The following is a 27,676-nucleotide window of genomic DNA, read 5'->3' as shown; positions in this document are numbered from 1 at the left end:
CACCAAAACTCACCAGCACAAAGGAGGCTTTCAGAGTCTACTGAAGGAAAGGAACACTGAGACAAGCCAAGTAAAGCAGGAGTGTTTCAATTATATTTTACTCTTCATTAGATTGTTCATTTGAATGTTTGTATTACAAAATTAGCTGCCATGGCCCACAACTGGATGGGACTTCAGGAAAGCTGTCCACTTACTCAAAAGAGCACAAACTAGTATTTCCTTTCAAAGAACTCTGTGAAACAATAACATATTAATCTTTAAAGCTAAATAGTGCTAAAATTTCACATAATCTACATTAGTTTGGTTTTAAATAATTTTACCAACCATTATAAAATTAATGTATTTGCATGTATCAGGTTACAGACATTTGCATTTCAGTCAGGGTGAAGTATCCCATGCTGGAACAAGGAGTTTAAGCAATTGCTGTTTCAACAGCAGCTAATTCTTATTGCCTCAGAACCAAGTTTCCATGAAGTATTGAACAAGAAAATGCGGGACATTGTTTCCCCACAAGTCTGTTACAAGCAACAATAAAATGCCTTCTGGACAGGAAGCATTTATAAAATGCAGAGCTCTCCCAGCGAAGTGCTTGCACAGGGCATTCACTTCATTCTTCCCATTTAGATTCAAAACCCTGAAGAGATCACTGACCAGATGAAGAGGACCAATATCCTCTGAAACGTTTCACTGGCTTGGGGAGATCAGGAATTGCAGGTACTCCACTAGATCTGGCTCCTGGCTGAAGTGAGCTGGGCAGCAGCTGCTGAGATCAGGAGAGAAGGGGTTGAGGCAAACTTGAACTTTTAAAAATACTGAAGGAAAGCTGGCTGAACTGCTAACTCACCATGCACTCACTCCTGAAGGAACACTGCTGACATCACAGATTCCACATTGTTAAGTTTGCACCATCCAAACACACAAGTAGGAAACTGTCCATGTGTTCCAGTCCCTTGGTTCTAACCATCTCTATGTTTTACACAAGCCAACCATGCCCACAGGTGACCTAATACTGCTTCAGGCCTTTGTTTTTTAAAAAAAAAATGAAGATAAAAAAATCTTCTACTTCTATTAGAACTTCTACTCTACTGGGCTTAAATCCCTGAAGAATCCATACTGTGTATGGAAGGCTCTAAGTGTTGTGCCTTGATGCAAATAAATGCACACAGTAAATGTTTATTGTGCAGTCTGCCTCCCCCTAAGTTCTTCCCCTTTCCCCCTTTCCCTCACAATAACTAAAACCAAAGTTTAAAACCAAAGCATGAATATGTTACCAGCACACATGGACAGGTTTACAATCTTCTGTTTTTAAAGAACAAATGACAAAAAGCATTCAAGAATATTGCAATTTTTTTTTTAACAGACAAGTAGCAAAACTTTGTACCACCTGGAACAGAACTGCTGAGACAAAGCTCTCCACACATTTTGCTGTAATACTTAAATAAGTAACACCAATGCAAGAACTTTTCTCTTAATGGGTACTAGTGTTCAAGGAATCAGAGGCTTATGGAGTTATGTAGGTCTTTGTACCCTGTGAATTTACAGTTCCACAGGTGGCACCGAGACACTTCTCACAGCACAGTCACATGGCTTTCACTTTGATTTGCTTCATCTTCATCTGCTTCTTCTCAAGCTTCTTCTGCTCACGCCGCAGAGCAGCTTCCTGTAGGCAAGGACAGGGATCTGAATCAACACAGGTGATCTCTTCAAGGACCAAGCAGATCCTTTCAGAACCAAACAACAAAGCCCTGCAGCAGCCCGTTCACAGCTCACTGGGAGCCTTCGTGTGTTTCAGAAAGGAGCAGCAAAGAGAAATCAAAGTTGCCACTGCTACTATCCCTGCAGGCAGCCCTGGAGATCTCCCAGGAGGGATGTGGCAGCAGCCTGTACCAAGGGGAACGTGCCCTCACCTCCAGCCGACGCTGTTTCTCGGGATCCTCTTCGTTCATGATTCGCTCCTTCTCCGCACGTTTCTTCTCCTCCCGGCGGGACTGCGCAGCCTCCTGTCTCTGCACGTGAGTCAGCTTGAGGAAGTTCTCTTCCACCCGAGCCCTGTTCTTGTCAGCTTTTTGTTTACCCTTTGCACAGAGAAAAGCAAACGCAGGTTGTACTGATTTCCCCACAGGCAGGATGCAGGATCTCTACCAGTCATACAGGAACAGAAGGATCCAGTGGATCCATAAGGGCCCAGTGGTAATGGTTCCAATTTCACACAATGTCAGAAGATAGAAAACCAGGCACTACTTACTTCTCTGTTCAGCCTGAACTTCTTTGCTTTGTCAATGGAGTAGATAACCATGCTCATCAGAGGCAGCAAAGACTCCATGTCCTTTGGGGAAGTGTTGCCTGAACCAGGCACTGAAATAAAGAGTTCCTTGTTCATTCACACAGACTGGCAGTACTCATGTGCTTGCTGTGATGCTCTTCCCTTATGGCTCACACTGTTCATTAAATAAAGATGCTCTTATCCTGCTCTTTAGGAAGCTTCATTTAGAGCTATAGGCTTCAATTTTGAAGAGATTTGAAGATCTATTCTTTTCTAGAATTCTCTCAACAGGCCACTTTTATTTCAAACCAGGGTAAACCAACTGAGCCTGTGCAAGTTCAAACTGCAAGGCTTGTGGTTTAAAAACAAACCACCCTGAGAGAGAGGAGTGTGAGCTGAGGTCAATAACAGCAAGACTGAGTGTCCTGTTATCATGACAATAAGCTGCTCAGTCTCCAGTGTATTGCTGCCTTCTGTTTATCAACCAATGATCCTGCTAAATGCACTGAAGTCACTCATCACACATTATCTTCCACAGGTGACAGATGGAGAGCATGTGACTTACCCAAATAAAGCCACACACTCCCCCAGACACACACAGACAACAGAGCCCTTACCATTAAATGTAAACAAAAGTGTCTTTTTAGTTTCGGGCAGTTTTGTAAGCTGGCCCTCCCTGGAGGAAAGAAACAAGTGTTTGAAAAAAGTAAAGCAAAATACAAAGTAACTACCATTGGTCTGAAAAACCATCAAGAATCAAAAGACACTTGGAAAGTACTTGAATAAAATAAACACTAAAAGCCTGGCTATAATCCAAAGTTAAGTTTCAAACTAATCAGATTCCAGAAGTGTTTTACCCAAAAGCCTGCAGAGAAAAGGGATGAGTGTGAAAACATACAGCACCAGCCTCTCTAAATGTCAAGAGGGCATGCAAGCACTAAGAGAAGGCCGGTATATTTTGAATTACATTCAAATTCACACACCCCCTTGTTGTTTATACCACTAAAGATCTCTAAATATTTTAGGAGAACAAAATATTTTCTCAAGAGTCTAAGTATTCACTGCCCAAAATCCCACAGTATTCTAACGTGAAAATCTCAGGCCTTCATTTCACAGATCCTCAACAATTGTAGTACAAGGTATACACATAAAATGTTTTATATTTAAATAAAAATATGTTCCTTTATGTTCATTCATTTATATGCCTGTGAGCATAATACACAGGCATGAGCAAAAACCTACAGAGTCATTCAGATAAAACACATCACCCAGCACTTGGCAATTCTGAAGCAGCCTCTGAAAGCACCTCTGGACTAAGAGGCTCAGGGAAAAGCAGAGCTGCTGCCTGTGTGTTGCTGAGGCACAGCTGACAATCAGCCTTTATACCTACTCTTGCATAAGTTTTGGACCGGAGAACTGGTCCGAGAATTGGACAGAGTCAATCTTGTCAGCGTAGTGTGTGAGGAAATGGATCATCTGAAAGAGAAATGGGGGTTAGTTCTTCCCAACACCAATCCAGCTGCAGCCTGCCCATGCCATAGGGGTTTGCCAGTTCCCTGCCCATGGCAGGGGGCTAGGACTGGATGATTTTTAAGGTCCCTTCCAACCAAAACCATTCTACAGTTCTGTGTATCACTCAGGAAATTGCTGTGCCCAGCTTGCCACAGTGACACTGATAAAGACATGAATTTTCCCCTTTAACTTCTAACTTTTTTAGAACACACAAGTTGCAAATGCCAGGATTACCAAGAAGTATTTGTATTAATTCATTCAAGTTTACCTTAGCGTCCATCATTCCCTCTGTGACCTCCCCCATCTCTGACAAGATGGCCAGCGAATCTGGAAGCCCATATTTTGCACCAGACTTAGGTTTATCACTGCAGAACTCACTCTGTTTCAAAGAGAACAATGCAAAGGAAAAATAAACACAAGCCTGTAAGCATCTTATCAGACTGAACTGTTCTGGAACAGAGGGACCTCTAAAAGTACCTGAAAAGAAATAATAAAAAATACACTCACTCACTCATCCTGGCTGGGGACATTTCAAACAAAGTAAAGCACACAGCATCAACAGTCTTTAAGCTAGTATTTTCCTTCAGAAGTTAGCACTTTAAGGAAGAAGATAAAACAATTCTAATACATACATACTGGAGTGTTCAAAGTGGATTAAGGCATTTTGCTTACATTGTTTGATAACAGAACAAAAATTGGCATTCTACCAACCACACATCAAGCTATTACTTGAGAGAAAAGATTTTTTTAGTATTACTTGTTATCACTGTCTTTGCAAGCTCTGCAATTCTTTTCATGGCTTGAACATATGGAAAGTTTTAATTTCAGATCATATAAAAACAGATGACTTAAACCTAAATTTTCCACATTACAAATCAGTAATTAAGTTTACTTTTCAATCCTTGAAGATGTCTTTTATGCAAATGAAATGAGGTGAAGTGACACTCATGTTTGCTGACAAAAATCTGCAGCCCCTCTTAAACCAACTATACCCCAAGAGAAAGGTGTAAGCTGCTTTCCACTGCCTCTTTCCCTGCAGGTCTGATGGGGGGAGCATTTCCGATGCTTGATTCCATTAGACTTTTATCTGTAAATCGAAATATCTTTTCCACACAAATTCCAACAGGTCAGTCACAGATTTTCAGCTGTTCCCAAGAAAACAATGAATATGTAGATTAGATTCTTATATGCTATTATTTATCAATGTGCATGTACATACCAGGTCCTGCATCTCTTTCTGAAGCCTCACCAGTGCTTTTCTGGTTCCAACAGCAAACACATACGTGTCCATATCTTCATCATTCATTGTCACTTTTATTTGCTGTGAAACAGAATGTTATTAGCCCTGGTCAGATTTCAATGTTTGTCTGATACTTTGATTCCTAAGAACAAGGACAATGCAAGGACAGACACAGCTAAGAAAAAGGTGGTTGATTTAAAGATTTTCAGTATGTCTTAAAGCTTTTTAATTAGACTGAGCACACCAATCAGTATCATGCTGTAATGACTAGAACAGCAGAGTTGTAAAAATAACTTGCAATTAAATATTTTGATGTAATTAAATACAATTACAGATGCATGGGAAGATGCAGTGCACACAGTCACTGTTCTTCCAAATGTAACCTCTCTTGGCACTTATGGTCTCTGAGAGCAAGTTGGAAGGCAAAAGGTAACATTAACAATATAATATCCGGACCAACATATAGGTTTAAGCAGTCCTATTCAGGCAGAGTGAACAGACAGATGAACAATCACTAAGTATTTCAGATTGTAAAACCACTTTTATCAATATGACCTCTTGAATCATGACAGACTCACAAAACCACTCGAATGATAAAATCCACAGATAAAGCAACTTCCAGTCATCAGCAGTTTGCATTTTGCAGGCAGGAAAGAAATACAAACAACTCTTTGAGGTTGTTTCAATAGTTACTGAACTGGAAGATATGGAATACTACAGAAATCACCTGGAACAATCAAAAGCAGCAGAGCAGAACTGAAGGAATGCAACAGTTTATCAGAGCTAATCTGAAGGGCTGAGTACGCACCACTTGGTCTGACGCCGGCCTCATCATGCGTGCCAGGACATTCAGCAGGTCCTGCCTCTTGAGAAACTAAAAACACAAGGTGGTAAACACAGAAAACAGCTGAACAGACAACACTAAAAAACTCCTTCCTAATATCTAACCTGAGTTTTCCCTGTGTGACCAATACAGCTCAAAAGCAGGCCCACTTTCTGCATTGCAGGAGTTTCCCTGAAGTCAGAACATGAACTGTGGGACTGGTCCACCCAGGTCCAGGGCTTTGTATTTGTCTTTGCTGTACTTCATTGGAATTCCTGCTGGTCCATTTATCCCTCTAAGTGGCAAATGGGCGCTTCAGCCGACAGTTACCTCTGTCCACACTACACCTCTGGTTTTTATACTCCTCCTGCAAGCACTTGCTCTTTGGTGCCAACTTTAAGAGCCAGAATACAGGTCTGTACAGACCTTCAGATGACCAGTTTTTCCTCATGTGTGTGTACTCAGAACTCTGTGTATGAATGTGAGCACAGATGCCACGCTGGGATTCCATGCTGCCCACACAGGAATGGAAAAGCCTCTAGAACCTGACAACTGGTGACACAAACAGCACCACAAACTCCCTCATTCTTACCTTTAACTGGATGAGCATTCCTTCACAGCACACCCTTCCAGAGCACCACAAGTTATATATGTGTTCATTTTCTTGATTTAGTTTCCCAGTGCTTGTAGCTTCTTTATTAGTGCCATCATCCCCTGGGGAAAACAACAGTCAAAGAACCTCAATCTAAACTCACAAATTGAGACACCACAGTTCAGCAGAAGGCTTACAGCTCACAATACCACACAGAAGGATTCTCTGCAGCCTAAATGCCAGACTAAACCCAGCTTTATTCAAATACTAAAACCAGATCCTTGTCATTATGGAACTCACCAACAAGAGCAAAGTTACTTTCTAGCAGCTCCCTGTGAGTGTTGAACCAGGCATGAGCCAGGCGGTTGTTTTTGTTCTTCCCAATGATGTAGTTCATGATGTAAGCCAGGAGACCTGTTACCATCAGGATCTCCATGTAATAACTCTCCCAGCTGTTTTGAAGGTGAGCAGGGACCTGTGTAAGGGAACAGAAGCTGTGATTTACATATTGAACAAGTGGATTTTATACACACAAAAATTTGGGAAATATAGAGAAGTTCCATCCCCATCACAGCAAAAAGCTCCACAAAGGCAACAGGAGAGAGCTAAGCCTACATAAAGCACTTGGCTTACTGGGGCACAGTAATCATACAGGAAACAACTGATAACAGCATTCCCAAAATACCTGCTTAACAGAAAAAAAGTACTCACTTCCAAGTGAGCCTGGGCTAGCACACATCCCTCAGAGGAAACAGTCCAGCACTTCAATTCACTGAGCATTTGAGCTTGATACCCTGCCCATCACAGCATGATCTGATCATCATGTAAATTCTTTGCAAATCCAAACACCCAATGCCCAGGAACATTCTCAGGATGCCAGCAAGAGCCACAGATTCTATGGGGCAGCAGGGAAGCCTTGCTGACCTTGCCACCTCAGAGGCTAATTAGCCATTCTGCTATCACTGAACCACCCTTGAGTCATAAAAGTACCCAGATGTTAATTTTCACTGCCAAGGTCAGCTATAATACCTAAAAAGAGATCTCAGGGGTAATAAAAAGGCAGACCTCGAGCACCTGATCATTCTGTGAAAGATTATTTTGGGAGGCAAAAAGGTGCTGCAGGGTGGGCAGAGAGATTTGCTTTAAAAACCAACCAAGCTGACAAGTTCTAATCTGACACTTAAGCCACAGACAAGCAAAAACCACACTGAGTTCATTGTCTAATACCCCAATGACATTCCTGGCATACTGTGTTAAGAAAATAAGTGATGAAACTACAAATAGACACTGGATCAACAGTTATACCTACATTAACTATTGTTATGGGGTCTTTATTTTTGCTATGAGATGCATCTGGTTTCTCTTCATACCCTTCAAACTCCTCATCATCATATGGCTCACTCTCGGTGTCACCTTCCTAAAGGATGAAATCACAAACAGCATGAAAATCCAAAGCCCAGCAAGTAAAATCCAAAAAGAGAAAGAAAGTTGCAGAGACACTATTAGGAAACACATTGAGGAAGGAGGCAAGGCCTTACCTGTGTGTCTGCATCATCAAAGTCTTCCTGATTTTCATCCTGACCTTCAAGCTCTACAGTGGCTTCTTCTTCATCATCTTCTGTAGTGATGATCCTCTGAGGAGACTCTGTGACTGTATCTTCACTCACATCTTCAAATTCAGCAAAGTCATTATCATCATATTCCATAATATCATCTCCATCCTCAAATTCATCATACTTTGCCAAAGAAAAGCTCCATGGGATGAACAGGACAGCGATAAAAATATATAAATTCTTCATTTTCACTGGAAAAAAAAATTAAATCATTGCAAAAAGTCCTCATCAATTCTGTTACATCACACCTCCAGTAACCCCCAAGCCACAGTGCACAATTTGAAAACACTAAAAAAAGAGTCAGACCAGCGACAGAAATAAACCTGTGCCTGATCTTGCCACCTTCTCTATAAAGTGACTGCTGGTACAGGAACAAAGTAACTCTGAAGGAGAGGTTCTGGACTCTGTTCCTTGTGGCAGCAGCAAATTCACATCTGGCCACACTGTTCAAATGAGCTGAGATGAAAAGCAGGGATGTTCTGCTACAAAATTGACTCTGCAATAGCATCTCCCAGCCAGCTCTGCCAGCTCACTTCCAAGACCACATTCTGTGTCTACAGTTGTTATTAATTAGCAATTAGGCACAGTCGGAGTATTGAATGTGTAACAGCAGCAGTAAATCTTAAAATGCACTTGATTCACTTAAACAGCAATGCTCTGACAGCCTCTGCTAGTCCAAAAGTGCTCATCTGTGATTTTCTAGGCTGCACACTCAAAACTAAGCTCCCACAGTGTCCCATCATATTTCTGCCTACAGACAAGATCTTTTGCTGGAAGTTGTGCCAAAAATAAAAAAGGAAGAGGACAGATATTGCATTGCTACCCCTTATCCCAAAGGGGTAAACTGGGGCTCACGAGCCCAGAGCTCTCCCCACATCAGCCAGAACCCTGCAGAGTTTCCAGTTCCCCTTCTTTTGCCCCCAGCTTCCTGTCTCTTCTGCTTGAGTTCAAAACAGTCCCAACCTCCCCTTCAGGTCGGAGCACCTTCTCCAAGGTCCAAAAAAGGCAGCAACCCCCCAGCTGCACTTCACAACCAGGCACAGAGGATCAGCTGCATCAGGCTCTGCTGTCAGGCTCATTTTACTCCCTCCCGCAACCAGATCCGAGTGGGAACCTGAATGTTAATCAGAGTGTTCTCTCACAAACTTAGAATAGAAATGATTTGTTTCTAAATTTGACCAGCATTCCTCTGAGTGCCTCGTGCAGGGAACCCTGTTATGAATGACAAGGACGACTGAAATAAACACCTTTGTCAAACACTCCTCACTCCAGCAAAAACCTGCACAGAACATGGTTACCAAACCTTAATTAGGATGGAAAGTTCAGCAAGGCCCAGGAATTTGGAACATTGTGAGGGAGCGTCACAATTTTATGTGAGTTTAAGCAAAAAAAAAAAACCCTAAAATATTATTTCAATAGGACAGAATTTACACACTGTTGAAAATGACAGGACAACAGAGCCACCTGTTTGACCAATCTCTAACATTCCACAGTAAGAACTCCAATTCTATTTGAGCACATCCCCCTTCGGAAGACCCAACAATGCAAAATAAGCTTCTGCACCCAATTCGAAGGATACAGTTGAACCAGAGGTGGGTGAAGATGGAGCACCCCCTTAGGTCAGAAGTCTGTCAGAATGGCTTCCAAGTTCAAATTCCAGGAAGCAGAACATCCTCGGCAGGCCCTCCACGACCCACACGCCACCGACTTTCCCTTGCCAGAGGAACCGATTCATTCTCCAATTCCACACCGGCTGCCCAGACCCCACTGGCAAGAGAAACTCCTTCCAACAACCCGAAGGCAAACACTGCTGCTGCTGCCTGTGCTGCACAGTCACCAGCTCGGGCTTGCTCAGTAGATCTCGAGCCCAGAGCCGAGCTCGGAGGCAGATTTTGGAGAAGCGCCCGTCCGCAGCAGGTCGGGCCCTCACCGTGACCCCCGCCCGCAGCGGGGACACCACCCTAGGTGCTCGTTATCCCGCCGCTCCAGGGACGCTCCCAGCTCCTTCCCGGAACACGAGTCAAGGTTAACAAGATAAAATCAGCGATCTGCGCCCCCAGCCTCGCCGCCAGCCCCTCCCGCCCCGCGGGGCGCAGCACAGGCCGCGCACGCCCGGTGCCCTCGGCGCCCGGCTGCCCCTCCCGGGGAGCCTGCCGGTACCGAGCACGCCGGAGGGAGCGGGCCGCTCCCGGCAGCCCTGGGGAGGTGGGAGCGGGGTGTCCCGTCCGGCGGGGCCGCGGGGGCCGGAGCAGCGTTACCTGAGTCACGGGCCCGGCCCCCACCCTCCGCTCCGCGCCCGCCGTACCGGGGCGCCTGCGCAGCGCGGGCCCCGCCGCATGTGCGGGGGTGTGCGGGTACACACGCGTGGGGGGGGGCGAGCCCAGCCCTGCAGCGCGGGAACCACCCGAGAACCAACCGGAAACCACCAGGAAAGCAACACGGTCCCGGGGCCGCCGCTGACGTTACCGTCTCCCGGTTTCGCTCGCGGGGTCTCGCTCCCGCCTTTGCCCGGTCCCACCGCCCTCACTCCCCGCCGCTTCACCTGCGAGCGGTGCGCGTGCGCCGGGGCACGCGCGGCCGCCGCGCGTCACTCACGCACAGTGCGTGGGCACGTCGGTGCGTCCGTCCCCACCCCCCGCCCCGGTAACCGGGGAAGTGGCGGCGGCGGCGGCTGCGGGTGAGTGCGGGGGGCTGAGGGAGGGGAGCGGGGCCGGTCTGGGCATGTCGGCGGATTCTCCCTCGCCGGCCCGCGGGGCCTCTCGCGGGCGGCACCCGCCGTAGCCGCGGCCTGGAGCGGGCGCGGGCAGCCCGGGCCTGCCCGGCACAAAGGGCCCGCCCCGCACCGCGGTTCCGCGGGCGGGAAGGGCCCCGAGCAGGGCCCGGTGTGCCGGGACAGCGCCTGCCCGCGGCTTCTGTGCCCCCCGGCCCGGTCCCTGCCGTGCCCTGCGGAGGGCGGTCCCGGCGGGCGGGGGTCCCTCCGCCCTTCCCCCGTGGAACGGGAGCGGCCGGGGCGCATCGCGGCCGTGCCCGCGGGTCTCGGGCGCCGCCGGCGGGGTCCGTGTCCCGCGAGTTCCCTCCCGCAGAACGGGGCCGCAGGCCAGAGAAGCCCTCGGGGTTTTCCTGCGGTCTCTGCGTCCTGTGGGAATCTCTCCCTGCTCGCTCGCTGCTGGCGAGTGGGCGAACTGACCGTGTTTTGTACTTTTGCTGCTGTATGACAATCAAAAAGCGGTCCTCCTTATTTTTGGAGATAGCGGAAGGGGGAAAAAGGTGGATAAGTAAAGTGAGAGAGAATTCTTACAATCAGATTTTAAATTAACAGTTTTCAAACATTCCCACTGTGCTCTGACAGCAGAAATATGGTTCCACCTCTCACCCCTCTATTGTACTTTTTGATCTCCCAGTGCCACGGATCCGCAGGTGTAAAAGCTACAGGGTGTCAGGACAAGAGGGAAAACAGGACTCCATGGTCAGCTGCTGCCGTGGAGAGCTGAACAACAGAGTTTCCCCCAAAACCTACTACTGAGCTTTGGTCTTGACTCAAGATTTATTGAGCAAGCCCCAAGTTGGTAAATGTTCAGCACAGGAACCAGCTGCACTATTTACCTTTGGATTGTTTTGAAGTTGCTTTTTTGCCAGTGAGTTCTGATCTCATTGAAGATCCTCAGTGTGAGGATTTGTATAATAAGACTTGTAGCCTTTGGACAGTCAGTTATAATGCCTTGGAAAGCAGTGGCTGTCTTGCTCTCTTTCCTGTCTTGCAGGCATGATTTGCTTGACCATGCAGGTAACTGAATGACTCAAGAATGGAAACTGTAAATATTAATATATCAGTTCAGTCATCATCTTAGAAAATCAAGTTCTGGGCAGACACTGTTATGTGGAATGTTTAAAATATTGTTTGAAAAACAGAGATGGGGGAGCATATAAATACATTAGAGATTATATATATGGCTGAAGGTGGTTTAAGAGGCAAAGGGAGCTGGCTTTTGGCACAGATGTGCCTGGGCTCACACAGGGCCTTGTGCTGCTCTGGGCCCATTTCTCTGGAGGTTGCTGGGTTGCAGGAGTGAGGTATTGACAAGCCATGAAACACTTAGAGATGGGACAACATGGACATGCAAAATATGCACTGAGCTGCCTTTTCTTCTCTTGTTCCTCCTGGTGTTCAAAGTTCTGGCCTTGGGTTTGTTTGTCTTAGACTGCAAACAGGACAGGTAACATCTTAAATGTGTTTAAGCAATCCTTGAAGGACATGACCTGTTCTGGAAGACAACCACTTTGGTTTTATTCTTCTTTGGAATTATGGGTATGTTCCTACTACTGACAAAAGACCAGAGCCCCATCCTTTTTGGGAAACAGATTAAACTCTTGTCACTCACAGTTCCACAAGTCCCTGTGTCATGACTGCAGTGATCAGCTAACAAGAAAAATCATGCCAATTACCTATAACTGCCTGAATCAGAAAGAGCATTAATTTGTCTTTTGTTCTTTTAACAGGTACATCAGGGGCATCATGAATTGGAATAAGGGTGGACCTGGTACAAAGAGAGGCTTTGGCTTTGGTGGCTTTGCCATAACACCTGGCAAGAAAGAGGAGCCCAAGCTGTCTCAGCAGTCCCACAGTGCTTTTGGCACCGCCGGCTCCTCGGCAGCGTTTGCGAAATCGGGGCCTCCTCAGCTGCCTTCCTTCTACAAAATTGGGTCAAAGAGAGCCAATTTTGATGAGGAGAATGCGTGAGTGCATTCACTTCTCGTGTATATGCAGCTCTAGATTTTAATGTTTTTATGTTTCTGAGGTTGGGGGAAGTATCTGTGACATTTATGTAAATAAATACAGAATAATAGAAGACTCTGAGATGCTACAGTAGCCTGCAGGAGCTTTCCTCCTCCAGCTTTCCCCTCTCGAGAACGTATTTTATTCACTCTGTGAGTTGAATAAAACTCAGAGTTGGAGCCAAGTAGGATAAATTTGGGTGTCTTTTGCACAGGAAAATTTTGGTCTCCAGAGTTCTTTACTAACCCTTCTCTTGGTTGCATAAATGTATAAATAAGGCAGAGAAAGTTGGGATTATTCAGCCTCGAGAATTTGGGGCTGACCTAATTGTGGCCTTCCAGTACCTAAGGGGAGCCTACAAGAAAGATGAAGAGACACTCAATTTTATGATATCTCTGCCCTGCCATTGGTTCCAACTTTTAACATGAATAATTGTAAATAAATAAATCTCAACATCTTCTCTTGGCCATGTGGGTACCTTGACTCAACCAGAAACCATGAAAGACAGCACAGTGCTGTAAACCATGTGCTGACTGGGCTGTTGTTCACTTTTTTCCAGGTACTTTGAGGATGAAGAGGAAGATTCCAGCAATGTGGAATTGCCCTACATTCCTGCAGAGAATTCCCCCACTCGGCAGCAGTTCCATTCCAAATCAGCAGACTCTGACAGCGATGATGATCCTCTGGAGGCATTCATGGCTGAAGTGGAGGCAAGAGCCAGCTTGGGGAATGTTTATTCATTACTGTGGCTGTCCCTTTGTGCAGTCAGGGGCAGCAAATGTCACTCAGGGCTTTGGCAGCTGCAGTAAAAATGCCACTTAACTTTGTGGTTTATGTAGGATGGTGTTAGTTAGACCTCAGAAATGGATTAGATAAAGAGTGGATGTGACTTACAGTAATTTAACTATTTGACTGCTTTTAGAACAATACAGCATAAAGCTCTGCTTGTTTCTGAATATCAAACTAAGGTTTTCTGTGTTTTTCACTACCTAAATGGAAATTTATGATGAGCTGATTTTTAGCTACAGTTCTGTTATTAGTTGGATTCAGGAGGAATATGGGGAATTTATTTTTTCAATAGCACTGTCACAAGCTTAGAGTAATATATAAATTCAAAGGTGCTAGTAGGAGAATTTATTTAGCATAATCAGATATGGAACAAGACAAGTCCAAGAAGTGTTGTCTCTGTGACATAATGGTTTAATTATTCAGGAACATTTTTCCCTTCCTTGCTTTACCATCTTGGTCTTTTTAACATGTGACAACTTTATGACCTACTAGGATCAAGCTGCTCGAGACATGAAGAGACTTGAAGATAAAGACAAAGAAAAAAAGAACGTTAAGTAAGTTCTCCTTTATCATTGCCATGCCTGCCTGTGTCTTGTATGGTGCTCAGAGAATTCCAGTGCATTTTGTTGATGGTGGTTGTTCATTAGGCAGTGTAGTAGATACCTAATAAACATCATTAACCTGTGCATGAGATGCTGTGGGTAATGATTTGTGCTGTAAAAATGGGGAAGAATCCATGGCAGCATCCCATGGCAAACTGCAACAATACTGAGAGTTATCCCTTGCCAGAAGCCTTTCTAGGTCACAGAAATCAGGGCAACATGTTGTACTCCTGCCACTTTCCAGATCAGCCTGGAGAGTTTTTCTGCTTCCCACACCCTTGGAGAGATCAGAATGGTTTAGCTTAAAATTGCATTTTTGTGAGTAAAATAAGTCAGTGCTGCTGTACCTGGACTACTGGAGACTCTTCTAAGCTTGGACTAGGTTTTAGACATTAAAGCTGATAGGTTAGGTAGCACATGATGATCAGGGTACTATATTTGGAGTTTAAAACAGTTTAAATTCGTGCAGCTTATCTCTTTTGACTAAGGAATATAATTATGCTGTTGATTCTTGATAGAAATGTCAGATGTGTTGGTAGAGGTTACATTGCATGGGGTTGATCAGATTATACGTGGTCCTGACACAGAACACCGGATCCAAATCACCACCTGGGCAAGTTCTGAACTGGATTTGCACTTCCTGGCTCATATTCCTCTTCAGTTATGGGACTTCTGTAGCATCAAGAGCTTAGACCAGGATGATCTTTGATGTGGCTGGGAAGATGGAATCCTAATCTTTCAGTCTCAGTACTAAAGAGAAGTCTTTGCAGGGTCACTGCTATGGTTGGCAGCAGATATGAAAACTCCATGGGTTGGGAATATAAATGTTGCCCTGTTGATAGTGTTGTGTCTTCCACAAAATCTGGAGCTCAGCACTAATCAAATGAAACTATTGAGCTGAGTCTGTGGAACACTTGCAGGGAAGTTTTTTCTCCGCTTGTTTTTCCAGGGGTATTCGAGATGACATTGAAGAGGAAGATGACCAAGTGAGTTCCTATGCAGTCTTTCTATCTTCTTTTTTGTTGTTTTGTATTTTTTAACTTTCCCTCTCCAATCACCTAACTACTAGGGACAAACAAAATTCCAGTGTCATGCACAGTATCAGGACAATTCAGCAGGAAGCTGTACTGGTTTCCCTGCTCTCTACCCTTCCAGGTGTTTTAAGAAGAGTATTAGGCAATTGCATTCACTGAAGAAGATATCTTTCAGTCAGTTTGAACTTAAGTTTCCTGTACAGGTTGTCAGTGTCTGAGGATCTTACACCTTGCAATTAGCACAATCAGCTCCAGCAGACACCAGGGAGAGGCTGTTGGACTGTGGAGGGTCCTAGCAGTGAAATGTGGGGTCTGTTCAGGGCAGGAATCAGGCTTTTTGTTCCCTGTTGTCAGAGGAGCTCCAGTTCTCATTGAGCTTTATCACTGTAGCAGAAATACTAAAGAGAAAATACTTAATTTCAAATTGTACCTTCCTACTGAGTTGTAGTTACTAACACTTGTGTTACTTGTATTAGTGCAGAGCTTGGCAGGGTTGTCTGGCCTTGAGGGCCTCTGCTCCCAATGTGGTGGGTGTAGCTGTGCCAGAGTTGGAGCAGAGGTGACTTTAGGCCTGGGGGCAGCTGTTGTTCAAGTGTATTGTGTGCTTAGCTCTGTGACTGGGGAATAATTGGCCAGAAAAATGGAAAATCCAGATGAGTATATATGTGTATTTGTAACTGAGCCTTGCTTTATGAATCTGATCTTAAATATTTGCTTCAAGTCAAGGAAGAGTGGTGTTTTCTCTATGAGGAAGTCTCACACTGGTGTACCAGTGAGAATCTGGGAGACACAAACATCTTTGTGAGCTGTGAGGATGGCACGTGACAGGGTGACAGTGTCTTAACTCAGGCTTGTCTTGAAGGACTCTTCTGAAATACTTTCTTTCACATTTGTTGTTGACTCTCTCAATGAAAAATAGATATCTCTTCATTTCCTGAAGTCTAGTTAGGGAAAGTAAAGGAACTATCTTTGGCATAGCATTTTTTAAAAAATCAGTATCATATGCTTAGTAATAATGTGTTTTCTGCTTAGAAACCTACAGTGTTTTGTGCTTTGTTCCTGTGGAAATAGGAATAGATCCTTCTGTTGGAAAACATAACAAAACTTGGTAGAAGGAGTTGTTAAACAGGCACAAGAGAAGTTTGGCTTTTAGGAGCATTTTGTGGTGTAGCTGACACTGGAGTTGTTTTCTTCATTTATACTTCTTGTCCTTCAGGATGTATCTGTTGGTGTTTATTAGAAGAATCAGTTCTAGTGAAAGTAGTTACCTTTTTCCTCAGTGGTGGATGTGAAAGCAGACAGCCACTTAGCACACACATCACTTCACCAAACAGAAGTACTTTTGCATCCTATTGTATGTGAGTTTGCTGATCTGTTTTGCTGCAGGAGGCATATTTTCGCTACATGGCAGAGAACCCCACTGCTGGTGTGGTGCAGGAGGAGGAGGAGGATAACCTGGAGTATGACAGTGATGGGAATCCGATTGCACCCTCCAAAAAAATCATTGATCCTCTTCCACCTATTGACCATTCAGAGGTAGGAGGGACTTCTCTTCTGTTCTGTTTGAGGCACTCCAAAAAGCAAGTGCTGAGGGGCCTCTGTAATATTTCAGTGCTTTCTTAGGTAAGTCTTACTAAATTTCCTTGAAATGGCTTCATTTAAGCAAATGTTCTGGCAGACAATTAAGAACTTTAGGGAAAAAAAATAATTTTGCATCTGGACTAACTGAGTAATGAATTAATTACATTGCAGATTGAATACCCTCCATTTGAGAAAAATTTCTATGATGAGCATGAGGAGATCACCAGCCTGACCCCTCAGCAAGTGGTGGAGTTACGGCATAAGCTGAATCTCCGGGTAAGCTGGCCACAAAACTGCTCTCCCAGCAGCTTTGAACTCTCTTCCAGCTTTGGGCTATCTTAGTTTAAATGAAGATTTCCACTGGGAGCTCCAGCTTTTGAATCCAGTCCTCTCAGAAACCTGCAGTGACGTTGATTTCTTGGAGGTCTGCTATGGATTTGTGAAAGTGGGCAGTGAGAAAAGCTACTGGGACTAAAGACCTCCAGAGCTAGGAGTTAAAACTGGAAATAGATGCAGGAATTAGTTCTTTGCCATTTCTGATGTGTTTGTGGGGTGACCTTCTGTGAAGGGAATTATTTGGGGTAGAACATCAGTTAAACACAAGGAGGTAAAAACGATGTTTAGTAGCTCATGGTGATTGACAGATAATTAAATTTTTATACCTGAAAGTCGTATTTACACAACACATCTGGAATTTGTACCCAGTTAAATTTAATGTCCACTCAAAAAGTATAATTCTTTTTCAGAGGCAGAAAGACCCTTTTTTTTTCTTCTTTTTTTTTTTAACAGATTGCTCTTTGTTTTTCTCTCACTGTTCATGAACAAAGATCTTTTTCTCTTTCCAAGGTCTCCGGGGCTGCTCCTCCAAGGCCTGGCAGTAGTTTTGCTCATTTTGGGTTTGATGAGCAACTTATGCATCAGATTAGGAAATCTGAATATACCCAACCCACTCCAATACAATGTCAGGTGAGTGTTGTTACTTCTCAAACTTGTAAAGGGAACGAAAATAACACATGCAAAGCTTCCTCATCAACATGAGGAGGAGACAAATGCAATTCTAGTTGCCTGCAGAGTGGGCTTTTCTAGAAAAATGGCTTTGGTATTTTTTAAATAGAAGTTTGGCCACTTTTTTTCTTGTTGAATGACCACTGTAACTATATCCACATTCCTTTTTCATTGTTTGTTTTGGTGAACAAAGAACATTCAAGTGATATCTTTTGCCTAGAGAAATGTATGAAAAGTTCAGGGGTTTTTTGGGTTGGGCTTTCCTCGTTACCTGAGTTTTCCTGTACAAGGATGTGCTAGACTGGGCATAATGTGGGCTTAGAATCTCCTTTTTTTTAGGGTGTCCCAGTGGCACTAAGTGGCAGAGACATGATTGGGATAGCCAAGACTGGAAGTGGGAAAACAGCTGCTTTCATCTGGCCAATGCTGATCCACATCATGGATCAGAAGGAGCTTGAGCCAGGGGATGGTCCCATCGCAGTGATCGTCTGCCCGACCAGGGAGCTCTGCCAGCAGGTAGGTGTGTAGCATTCCTGGATCTACCAGCCAGTCTCCTTGGAGAAGGAGGCAAAATTCTTGGCAGAAATTATCAGACAACATCAGGAAAGTATTTGAAAAAAACTGCTTTGTGCATGAGTAGCCTGGGTCCAGCTCACAGCTCTTTCTTACCATGGTTTTCTCGAAGAATCATGACTAACCTAAAATTTTAAATTTTTGCACCATGCTCCTATATTATTTTTAGGTATAAGAATGCTGTGTATGCATTGTGACAAATTGTATGTGCAGAATGATAAAGCCTGCAGGTTAAATTATTGTTGGATGCCTAAGTAGGTTTCTCAAGTTGTTGGAAATCATCCACATATGTCGAAGTATTCACCCCTGAGGAGTTTGGAATTGAGTTAGTAGCTGAAGAGTGCATTTCAGGCTCCATGCTGCATTCCAGGGTAGGTGTGTTGTCTCAGAGCTGTGTGATGTGAGCTGTGCTGTGTCTGTGTCACACCCTCAGATCCACTCCGAGTGCAAGCGCTTTGGCAAGGCCTACAACCTGCGCTCTGTGGCCGTGTACGGAGGAGGGAGCATGTGGGAGCAAGCCAAGGCCCTGCAGGAGGGGGCAGAGATCGTGGTCTGCACACCAGTAAGTACCTGTGGGCACCAAAAACAGAGTTTTGCACTGTTCAGCTTGAAAAAAAGTTGTCAGAATCTGTTCTATGATGTGAATATTGACACTAGACTGAAGGCTTAAGATGTTTTCTGTTGTAAGTCTCTGGTAAGTCAGGATGCAAAGGAGCTAGGTGGTTGTATATATTAACATATGGAGTTTTTTCTTACTAGGGTCGTTTGATTGATCATGTGAAAAAGAAAGCTACAAACCTGCAGAGAGTCACTTACCTTGTGTTTGATGAAGCTGACAGAATGTTTGATATGGGGTTTGGTACGTATTGAACCAAAGTCACTATTTTGGAAAGCAGTGGTGCCCAGTCCCAGCTTAGGGGGTCTGTAAAATTAAATAGTGAGTGAGAAGCACTCATTCTTTCTGTGATTATATGTTAAATAAAGCAAGGAAACTGCATTTTGACTTAGTTTTTCTAAACAATGAGTTTACAGGGTTGATGAGAGCATTTCTTCTCCTTTGCAGAATACCAGGTCAGATCAATCGCAAGCCACGTACGTCCTGACAGACAGAGTGAGTAAACAGTGAGTCTGGAGCAGAGCTTGGATTTCCAGTTCTGGACACAGCCACACCAGGAGACTTGTGCCAAAGTCCACTGGTGTTATTCTCAGCGTGGGCTGTTGGGAGGGAGCAGTTGTGACATGTGGGCATTCAACTCATCTCTCTGTAATCCCTCCACCAGCTGCACTCAGAACAAAGATGATTAGCTGAATTCATGTTCATATGCCTTGAAATTCAGTGTTCTGAGGTGCCATGAGAGAAAGTTCACAGCAGAGCCCTGTATTATCAATATTTCAGATGCTATGAAATGTGTTTCCATTTTGTGGTATTCTAACAGTGGTTGGTAATTTCCATTAGAACCCATAAAACCTCAGCTTCAGTTCACTGACACTCAGGAATCCAGGTCCTCCTTCACAACATCTGTGCAGTGTTTTTACAGTTCTGAAAGGAAATTTCTACTTCAAGGCATTTGAAGCCTGTTTCTCTTCCAGCCCTCTTGTTCAGTGCCACGTTCCGGAAGAAGATTGAGAAATTGGCTCGGGACATTCTGATCGACCCAATTCGGGTTGTGCAAGGAGACATTGGAGAGGTAATTCCATAATACTTGAGGCACTCAGAGCAAGGAATTGTTCTGTTTCTGTTCTCTGAAATTTAAGTTAAACTGCAAGAATCATCATTTATAGTTAGTTTTAAATAATTTGTGCTTAGCAAAAATAGAAAGTTTTAGAAATAGTGGGTTTCTATTTTTATCTTGTTGACCTTTCAACCGTGGTGGTTTATTTTTGTTACTAGGCTGAATCAATGGTTGCATCTCTCAGTTTTATCTCAGAAGCGTAAACAGAGCTGCAACTTCTGCAGCAAAGAATTTGAAAGTTAAAATCTCTGTCCTATGGTTTCCATGGGAATGTTGATGCTGGACTTGCTTGACAGTAACAGCTGAACTATCAGCAGGCTGGGATCTGGTAGGAAGCTGATGAAGTGGGCAGATATAAACTTGCTGGGAAGAAACTTTGCTAATAATATATTGAAACTGTTGAGAAATTTCACAAGGTGCCTTGAGAACATCCTTCTTTCAGCCAGTTCTCTGTATTTTTTGGTTTTTACATCAGGTCCCTTTATAACAAAAGAAATTACTTCCTGAAGCCCCTTCTTTCTGGGAAAAAATATCCTTGATTTCGCTTAAGAAAAGCACCAGCTTTCACAGCTCAGTCACAGGGCCTCTATTCATTGATCTAAACTATTACTGTATAATTGGAGCATCATCCTTGTCATATTAAAATGTGTCAAAATTAAATCTGTCAGAGAAAACTTGCAGGTAGTGCTGTAAGCTGCACTGCACTGTATTACTTGTGATGCAGAATGTGTGGGAAATCTGTGTGTTGCTCCCACTTTCCTGACTCTGAGGACATTTCTGCCCTTAGGCAAATGAAGATGTCACTCAGATTGTGGAGATTTTTCCTTCTGGGCCCAGCAAGTGGAACTGGCTGACGCGGCGCCTGGTGGAGTTCACGTCCTCCGGGAGCGTCCTCCTCTTCGTCACCAAGAAAGCCAACGCAGAGGAGCTGGCCAATAACCTCAAGCAGGAGGATCATAACCTTGGGCTGCTCCATGGGGACATGGACCAGAGCGAGAGGAATAAAGTCATCTCGGAATTTAAGAAAAAGGGGATCCCCATCCTGGTAGCTACTGATGTGGCAGGTATGTGACCTTCTGGAAAGCAGCTCAGACAAGCTGTGTGTATCAGCAGAAAGGCAAGCATGTTTCAGTGGAAGGCAACCAGGTTGACTTCTGCACCTGCAGGACGCTGTGTTCCAGGTGCTTTTCAGAACCATGGAATATCCTGAGCTGGAAGGGACCCCCAGGGGTCATGGAACCCAACTCCTGGCCCTGCACAGACACCCCCAAGAGTCTCACTCTGTGCCTGTGCAGTACATGGCATTGGCAAATGAGGTTGTTTTTAGTCTCTTAATGATGCCTAAATTACAGCCTGACATTTAATATACAGAAAGAAAAGCTGTGTCTTAAGGAAGTGGTTGCTGTTCATTCATCAGCTGACATTCCTTTTGCCTGCAGGACCAGAGCAGGGTGATACCCTGGTACCAGAGCAATTGCTCTGAGTTAATTGGGATAATGACACTTCCCACCACATTGCTTTTTCTTCCAGCTCGAGGGTTGGATATCCCTTCCATCAAGACTGTCATCAACTACGACGTGGCTCGGGACATCGACACCCACACGCACCGGATCGGCCGCACCGGCCGCGCGGGGGAGAAGGGGGTGGCCTACACCCTGCTGACCCCCAAGGACAGCAACTTCGCTGGTGACCTCGTCAGAAACCTGGAGGGTGCCAACCAGCACGTCTCCAAAGAGCTGCTGGATTTGGCAATGCAGGTATGAACCAGCAAAACTTGAGGTGAGGAAGTTTCGCTCCAGATTCAGCACAAAGTCAGCCAGTTCACGTTGCTGGCTCCGTCGTGTGTTAGCAGTGACCTTTTGGGGATCTGTCCTGGTTTAAAGTAGGTTTCCTAGTGGTTTTAATGGCCTTTGAAAGAATCCATGAAGATTTTGTAACACAGTATGTGATCTATTTTGGGGCCAGGCACTGTCTAGGAAATTAGGAGCTGTAATCTGCTGATGCCAGCAGAGCATTCCAGTGTCTCATTACAGTCAGATTTATAGCAGGCACCTGGGAGATGCAGCTTAGTTGAAAGCTAAACTAGAAAACAATTACAGGGACATTCCCTCTGTGAAAGGGCTGTTGCTTGATCATTCCACCTGCTTGGCAGTGCTCTCTGACAGGTTTGCTATATATAGGTCTGACAGGTAGCTGCAGCAATTGTGCTTGTGCCACTGAACTTACCAACTCTTTTAATTTCTTGTCTTTTGCTGTCTGTATAGCTGCAAGAGAGCCCAGGCTTTTTGGCAACTCCCAGATTCAGAGATGGATTAGCAGGCCTGTGGACATATTAGCAAGTAGCTTGGACAGCAGCTGCCAAAAGTAAATTTTCTGACAAAGGCAGCATTTTCAGAAGGGATGGAATTAGTGAGACAGAGCTCCCCTGACTACCTTGAGAACAGCATGTAGGAAGCCAAATGACTTACATTTGGAGAGACTGTAGGGCATAAAAAGAGGTGCAGCCAACTATTATTTAAACAGCTAGAAACAGCAGGTCTGGTTGGGCTGACATTCCCTGGCCACTGCTTGGAGCAGAAAGTTTTGCTGACAGACCCTCATTTCTCGTTAGCCAAGCACTGGGCTAAATCAGTGAAACCAATGTATGAGCAAGAGCAGAGCTCCCAAGTGATGGCATTGGAAACTGTGTTTATTCCTGGGTTTATTAGAATGCAAACCCCCAAAACCTTAACTTGAATGAGAGCTGAAGGTGTAAAATTAGTTTTCATAGAAAGCATTTGTAACTTAAAGCATCAGACCCACATGGCACAACTGCCTACAGCAGCTGTGTGGTTAAATGGAAAACAGTACTTATGTTTCTCTTCTGAAATGCTCAGTATCCCTTTTTTCTCAGCCTCATTACATGCATTTGTGAAGCTTTTTGTTCCCTGTGTTGAGAAGCACTTGTCCCTCTCTTACAGAACCCGTGGTTCCGGAAATCCCGTTTTAAAGGAGGGAAGGGCAAGAAGCTGAATATTGGTGGTGGTGGCTTGGGGTACCGTGAACGCCCCGGGCTGGGCTCAGAAAATACTGTAAGTAGAGATGCTGAAGAGGTTGTTCACAGATTCTTGGAACTTTTTCACTTAGTATTGATTACTCTTTAATTTAAAAAATCTTGCTACTGGATTACAGTGTCTGCTTTAAAAGTTCTCATAGCTCAGCATCTTTCAGAGTTAGGATCATATATCTCAAGTGAAAGTCTCCTGTGCTGTTCTTCCCTTGTTAAGAGCTGCTTTTTTTTAGAGCTGGAATGATCCAGAAGGTTTGGAGATTCCTCATAAAATAGACTGTCGCTGTAAAATAAATGCTAATAAATTACTTCAAAATTCCCAGCCATTTCCAATCTGATTCTTGGCAGAAAAAAAAAATGGAGCAAACTGTTCCACTGCTCAGGGCTCTCCAGAAGTCTGTCATCCTTAGTGGATGTATTTCCTGAGTGCAGAGAGAGGATAGATGTGAGCAGTGGTTGAATTGAGTGTGTCTGTGTGGGATAAACCTCTGCAGCTTCCCTTTCTGTTTTTGCACAGGACCGTGGAAACAACAACAGTGTGATGAGCAACTATGAGGCCTACAAGCCATCCACAGGGGCCATGGGGGACAGGCTGACAGCAATGAAAGCAGCTTTCCAGGTTGGTTTCGTGCTTGGACTCCTTTTCTCCCCTGAAAATGCAGCAGGCCTTTTATTTCAGGGAAGTTGAGGGTGGTGGTTGTGGCTGTGTCATTTGCAGCACACTCAGCATGGCAGTCCCAAGTGGTGGAATTAGGTGCAGGCTGGACTGAACACATTTGCACAAATTTGCCAAACTTACTTTGTTTTCTGCTGCCTCTTTTCTCTTTTTTCTTTCTGGATTCTGCACTGGGCTTGATTCTGTGGAGGTTGCTTTGCAGCAGTAGTGTAATTGCAATCAAAAGGGGAAGCAGAAGCTCTTTCTCTTCAGTGTAAAAATTAACCCCACAATGTAAGAACTCCCTTGTTGGTGTTGTCTAGTAGGAGGTGCCTGTTACTAACTCTGTGTCCATAAGCACAGGAGGAATGTAATCACTCCAAGACTGACTTTTTCTAGGAATTCTGTTGCCCCAAAATCCAAGGTGGGCTTGTGAACACACGATGATTCCGTGTTCTGTGGGACAGCACAGAACCAAACCTGCTCTCTCTTGTCTCTCCCTTTCCTGCAGTCCCAGTACAAGAGTCACTTTGTTGCTGCAAGTTTAAATAACCAAAAGACTGGGAGCTCTGCCGCTGGTGCCAGCGGCTGGACCAGCGCCGGGAGCCTGAACTCCGTCCCGACGAGCTCAGCGCAGCAGAACGCCGCCGGTCCCGAGAGCCCCATGGCAGCCACGGCGGCGGCCAAGGGAGTGCCGGGCTTCACCAGCACGGGCAGCCTGAGCAGCGTGCCCCCCTTCCCGAGCGCCGGAGCGCAGGGCTTCAACAACGCCAACAGCCGGGAGGGCGGCGGCGGCATCGGCAGAGAACGGTACAACGACAGCCGGAACAGCCGGCACGGCGAGGCCCCGCGGCGCGCCGAGGGTGGCGCCGGCCGAGGGGAGGGCGCTGGCCGAGGGGAGGGCACCGGCCGAGGGGAAGGCGCTGGCCGAGGGGAGGGCGGTGGTGGCCGCTTCAGTGATGGTCAGAGCTTCGGTGATGGTCAGCGCTTTAACGAGGGTCAGCGCTTTAACGAGAACCAGCGCTTCAGTGAGGGCCAGCGCTTTAACGATGGTCAGCGCTTTAACGATGGTCAGCGCTTTAACGATGGTCAGCGCTTTAACGAGGGCCAGCGCTTCAGTGATGGTCAGCGTTTCAATGAGGGTCAGCGCTTTAACGATGGTCAGCGCTTTAACGATGGTCAGCGCTTTAACGATGGTCAGCGCTTTAATGAGGGCCAGCGTTTCAGTGATGGCCAGCGCTTCAATGATGGCCAGCGCTTCACCGAGGGCCAGCGCTTCAATGATGGCCAGCGTTACACCGAGGGCCAGCGTTACACCGAGGGCCAGCGCCACAGCGAAGGCGGTGGCCGGCACAGTGACCCCTCCCGGCACGGCGACAGCCGCCACGGCGACGTCCATCGCCACGGCGAGGGCCGGCACTTCACCGACTTGCCGGGCGGCAACCGCAACAACGGTGACAGCAGGAACAGCGAGAGCAGGAATGGAGAGAACAGGAAGGAGGCCAACAGCCGAGACAAGACAGATGGTTTTGCTGTCCCAGAGCCCCCAAAACGCAAGAAGAGCCGGTGGGACAGTTAAAAGCTGGCGGTTCACAGCCTGGAATCTCTGCAGGTAGTGTTGTCGTTTTCCAGAGGATTTCTTGGGGTTGTTGGTAACTGGTTGTTGAGCAGCTGGGGCAGGAGAAGGGAAGCAAGAGAACCCCCATGCAAGTTCATCTGCGGACAGATTCACCCGAACGAGCGAAGTGCACACAACACATAGTGAAAGAAATCATTTTGATAAAGCTCCCTGGGTTCTGCTTTGAAACCTTCAGTGCTCGAGTGACTCTGCTGGATTTAAACAGATCTTCTCGACAAAAAGAGGCCGTTCCACATCCTTGGAACATTAAGAAACTGTTGTCCATAGAAGTATAAATTAGTCTTTTCTTAACCAGCGTTCACATTTACAAACCAGTCCAGTCCACCTAGAGATGCTCAGGACCTGCCTGTTAGACATTAATCTTGCAACAGTTTGGTCAGTATGGTGAGTTCTTCCTCCATCTCCTTTTCACATGTTCTCCCCAAATAATTTGGTCTCCAGGTTACCCTTTACCTCTCTCCCCATCAACTAAGAATGTATCAATTTGCTTTGCTGAAGGTGGGGCAGAGCAAATTGGTTTCATTGTTTTGGGGTTTTTTTTTTGTTTGTTTTTTTTATTTTGGTGTGTGTGGCACTGTTCCAGGGATCCTTCTCCATCCCAGCAAACCACAAATTCACTTGTAGTGTAGGTTGGACTCCCTGGCTTGTTTGTGATCAGTACTTTAATTCCAATTCCATTGCCCAGATATTTTTTCTTTTGAAGAACCTTCTGTTTTCTAATATCCTTCATTCTGGTAGAAGCCTGCATAGCAAACCTGTGTCTCTGCTGTGCCTATGCACCCTCTGTTCTGAGAGGATTGAGTGCTTTCTTCAAATTAAAAACAAAAAAGGGAAGACAATGTAGATAGACCACAACAATCAGAGGCTGGAGCCCCCCAGGAAGTGTGGCTAAAGGAAGAAGATTCAGAAATTCAGGGATCTGTTGCTCAGAAGCCTTTAGGAAGAACTCAGAAAACAATTAATGAAAAGAAACAGTTCAAATCTGGCCTTGTTTTGGACACATGTAGTAAATCTGTAAAATCTTGCTTGCCCATTTTTAACTCATTGTGTGTATTCCCATTTTTTAACTTCCTTTTTTTTTTTTTTTGCCACAAGGTAGGGAAGAACTTTTCAGTTGGGACATGTCAGCACCCACCGCTGGCTCGTTTCCACTGGAAGATGTACCAGAAGCTGTCAGGGTTTTGTGACATTGTGATGTTTTCTTTATCAGCTGTGCATTTACTTTCTGCTTGCTCTAGTAAATGTTTTATTACTGGTACAAAAATATGCAGCATGTGCTTTTTATTCTCCTTCCTTTGGCTGCCCTGGTGTGTGGATGGAGAACTGACAGTCTGGAGATCTGACTGTGTCTGTCTCACCAGATACTGTGGATTGTAGTTGATAAAATACTTCCTGTGGTTTTTCTTAGTATCTTTCACCCCAAAATGTTTCACAAACCCTGTTTTAGCTTCAAGGTCTCCTGGGAAATAGATTTTCTTCTGCTTTAGAAGAGGAAAGGATACAGCCCAGGACATGTGATTCATTTCCCCCAGCTTTTTGTGGAGTCATGGGCAGACCTGAAAAGAGAGCTCAGCGACAGCCCCAAGATCTGACACCTGAACTGGCTACAGTTCAGACACCACATGATTATTTGGGCCCCCTCAGAAACCAGCTCTGATCTGCTGGAGTTTTTTAAAATAGTTTCCAGAATTCCCTCCCCACAGTTTGGGCAGGAATTGTTGCCCTGGTTTGAGCTCTGCACATTCGGTGTGAAGATAAGGGTGTTTCAGGGCAGACTGGCAGGGCTTTACAAGCTGTTGTGTTCCCCTTCTCACCCTGAAGGTTCATTGCTGCAATTAAAGATTGGAGTTTCAAAACAAAACATAAAAATAGCCCCATAGTCTGAGCTGCCATCTGCTCCCTCCCTTCCCAGATCCCAGCTCCCTGCCACTGGGAACTGGCCCCCTGTGAGGCATATGCTGGGGGTTCTCCCTTTCTTGTTAACACTTCCCTCTGCTCCTTGTAGGATTATTGGAATTCCTCACCCCTCTCCCACCTCCCAGGAGCCTCTTGGGAAGAGAGTGATTAAATATTGATCAGTGACAGAGAGCACAGATGTCAGCTTGCAGGGCTGTGTGAGGTCCATGGGAGGGCTGGCTCCATCCCTCAGAACAAGGGAGCAGTGTGAGCAGCATTCCAACTGCCCTGACAGGGGATCTG

The 27,676-nt window shown here is 45.3% G+C and overlaps 2 protein-coding genes across 3 annotated transcripts; one reads left to right on the top strand and one right to left on the bottom strand.

The window, feature by feature from the left end:
• Nucleotides 1-84: 84 nt before the first annotated feature.
• On the bottom strand, nt 85-10,599 carry CCDC47 (coiled-coil domain containing 47). Of its 2 annotated transcripts, none has more exons than XM_084222431.1 (13): nt 10,510-10,599; nt 7,969-8,234; nt 7,740-7,847; nt 6,731-6,905; nt 6,431-6,552; nt 5,824-5,889; nt 4,995-5,096; nt 4,044-4,154; nt 3,654-3,739; nt 2,881-2,939; nt 2,246-2,355; nt 1,908-2,075; nt 85-1,660 (listed from the first exon to the last, which is right to left on the bottom strand). In XM_084222431.1, the coding sequence occupies exons 2-13, from the start codon at nt 8,227-8,229 to the stop codon at nt 1,580-1,582; spliced, it is 1,449 nt and encodes a 482-aa protein (XP_084078557.1). In that variant the 5' UTR covers nt 8,230-8,234; nt 10,510-10,599; the 3' UTR covers nt 85-1,579. The 2 variants fall into 2 exon arrangements, with proteins under 2 accessions (XP_084078557.1, XP_084078558.1); XM_084222432.1 differs by having other exon boundaries at nt 10,460-10,517.
• A 59-nt stretch (nt 10,600-10,658) lies between these two features.
• DDX42 (DEAD-box helicase 42) lies at nt 10,659-26,739 on the top strand. Its single transcript, XM_084222430.1, has 18 exons — nt 10,659-10,720; nt 12,541-12,777; nt 13,377-13,527; nt 14,099-14,160; nt 15,158-15,194; nt 16,629-16,778; nt 16,995-17,099; nt 17,670-17,789; nt 18,168-18,344; nt 18,835-18,963; nt 19,161-19,260; nt 19,465-19,512; nt 19,992-20,089; nt 20,922-21,198; nt 21,665-21,891; nt 23,095-23,205; nt 23,701-23,802; nt 24,350-26,739. The coding sequence occupies exons 2-18, from the start codon at nt 12,557-12,559 to the stop codon at nt 25,415-25,417; spliced, it is 3,183 nt and encodes a 1,060-aa protein (XP_084078556.1). The 5' UTR covers nt 10,659-10,720; nt 12,541-12,556; the 3' UTR covers nt 25,418-26,739.
• Nucleotides 26,740-27,676: the final 937 nt, after the last annotated feature.

Source organism: Fringilla coelebs, assembly GCF_963513975.1.
Source record: "Fringilla coelebs genome assembly, chromosome: 27".
NCBI classification, from domain to species: domain Eukaryota; kingdom Metazoa; phylum Chordata; class Aves; order Passeriformes; family Fringillidae; genus Fringilla; species Fringilla coelebs.
The sequence above is the reverse complement of the archived record's forward strand: the minus strand, read 5'-3'. Positions and strand labels throughout refer to the sequence as shown.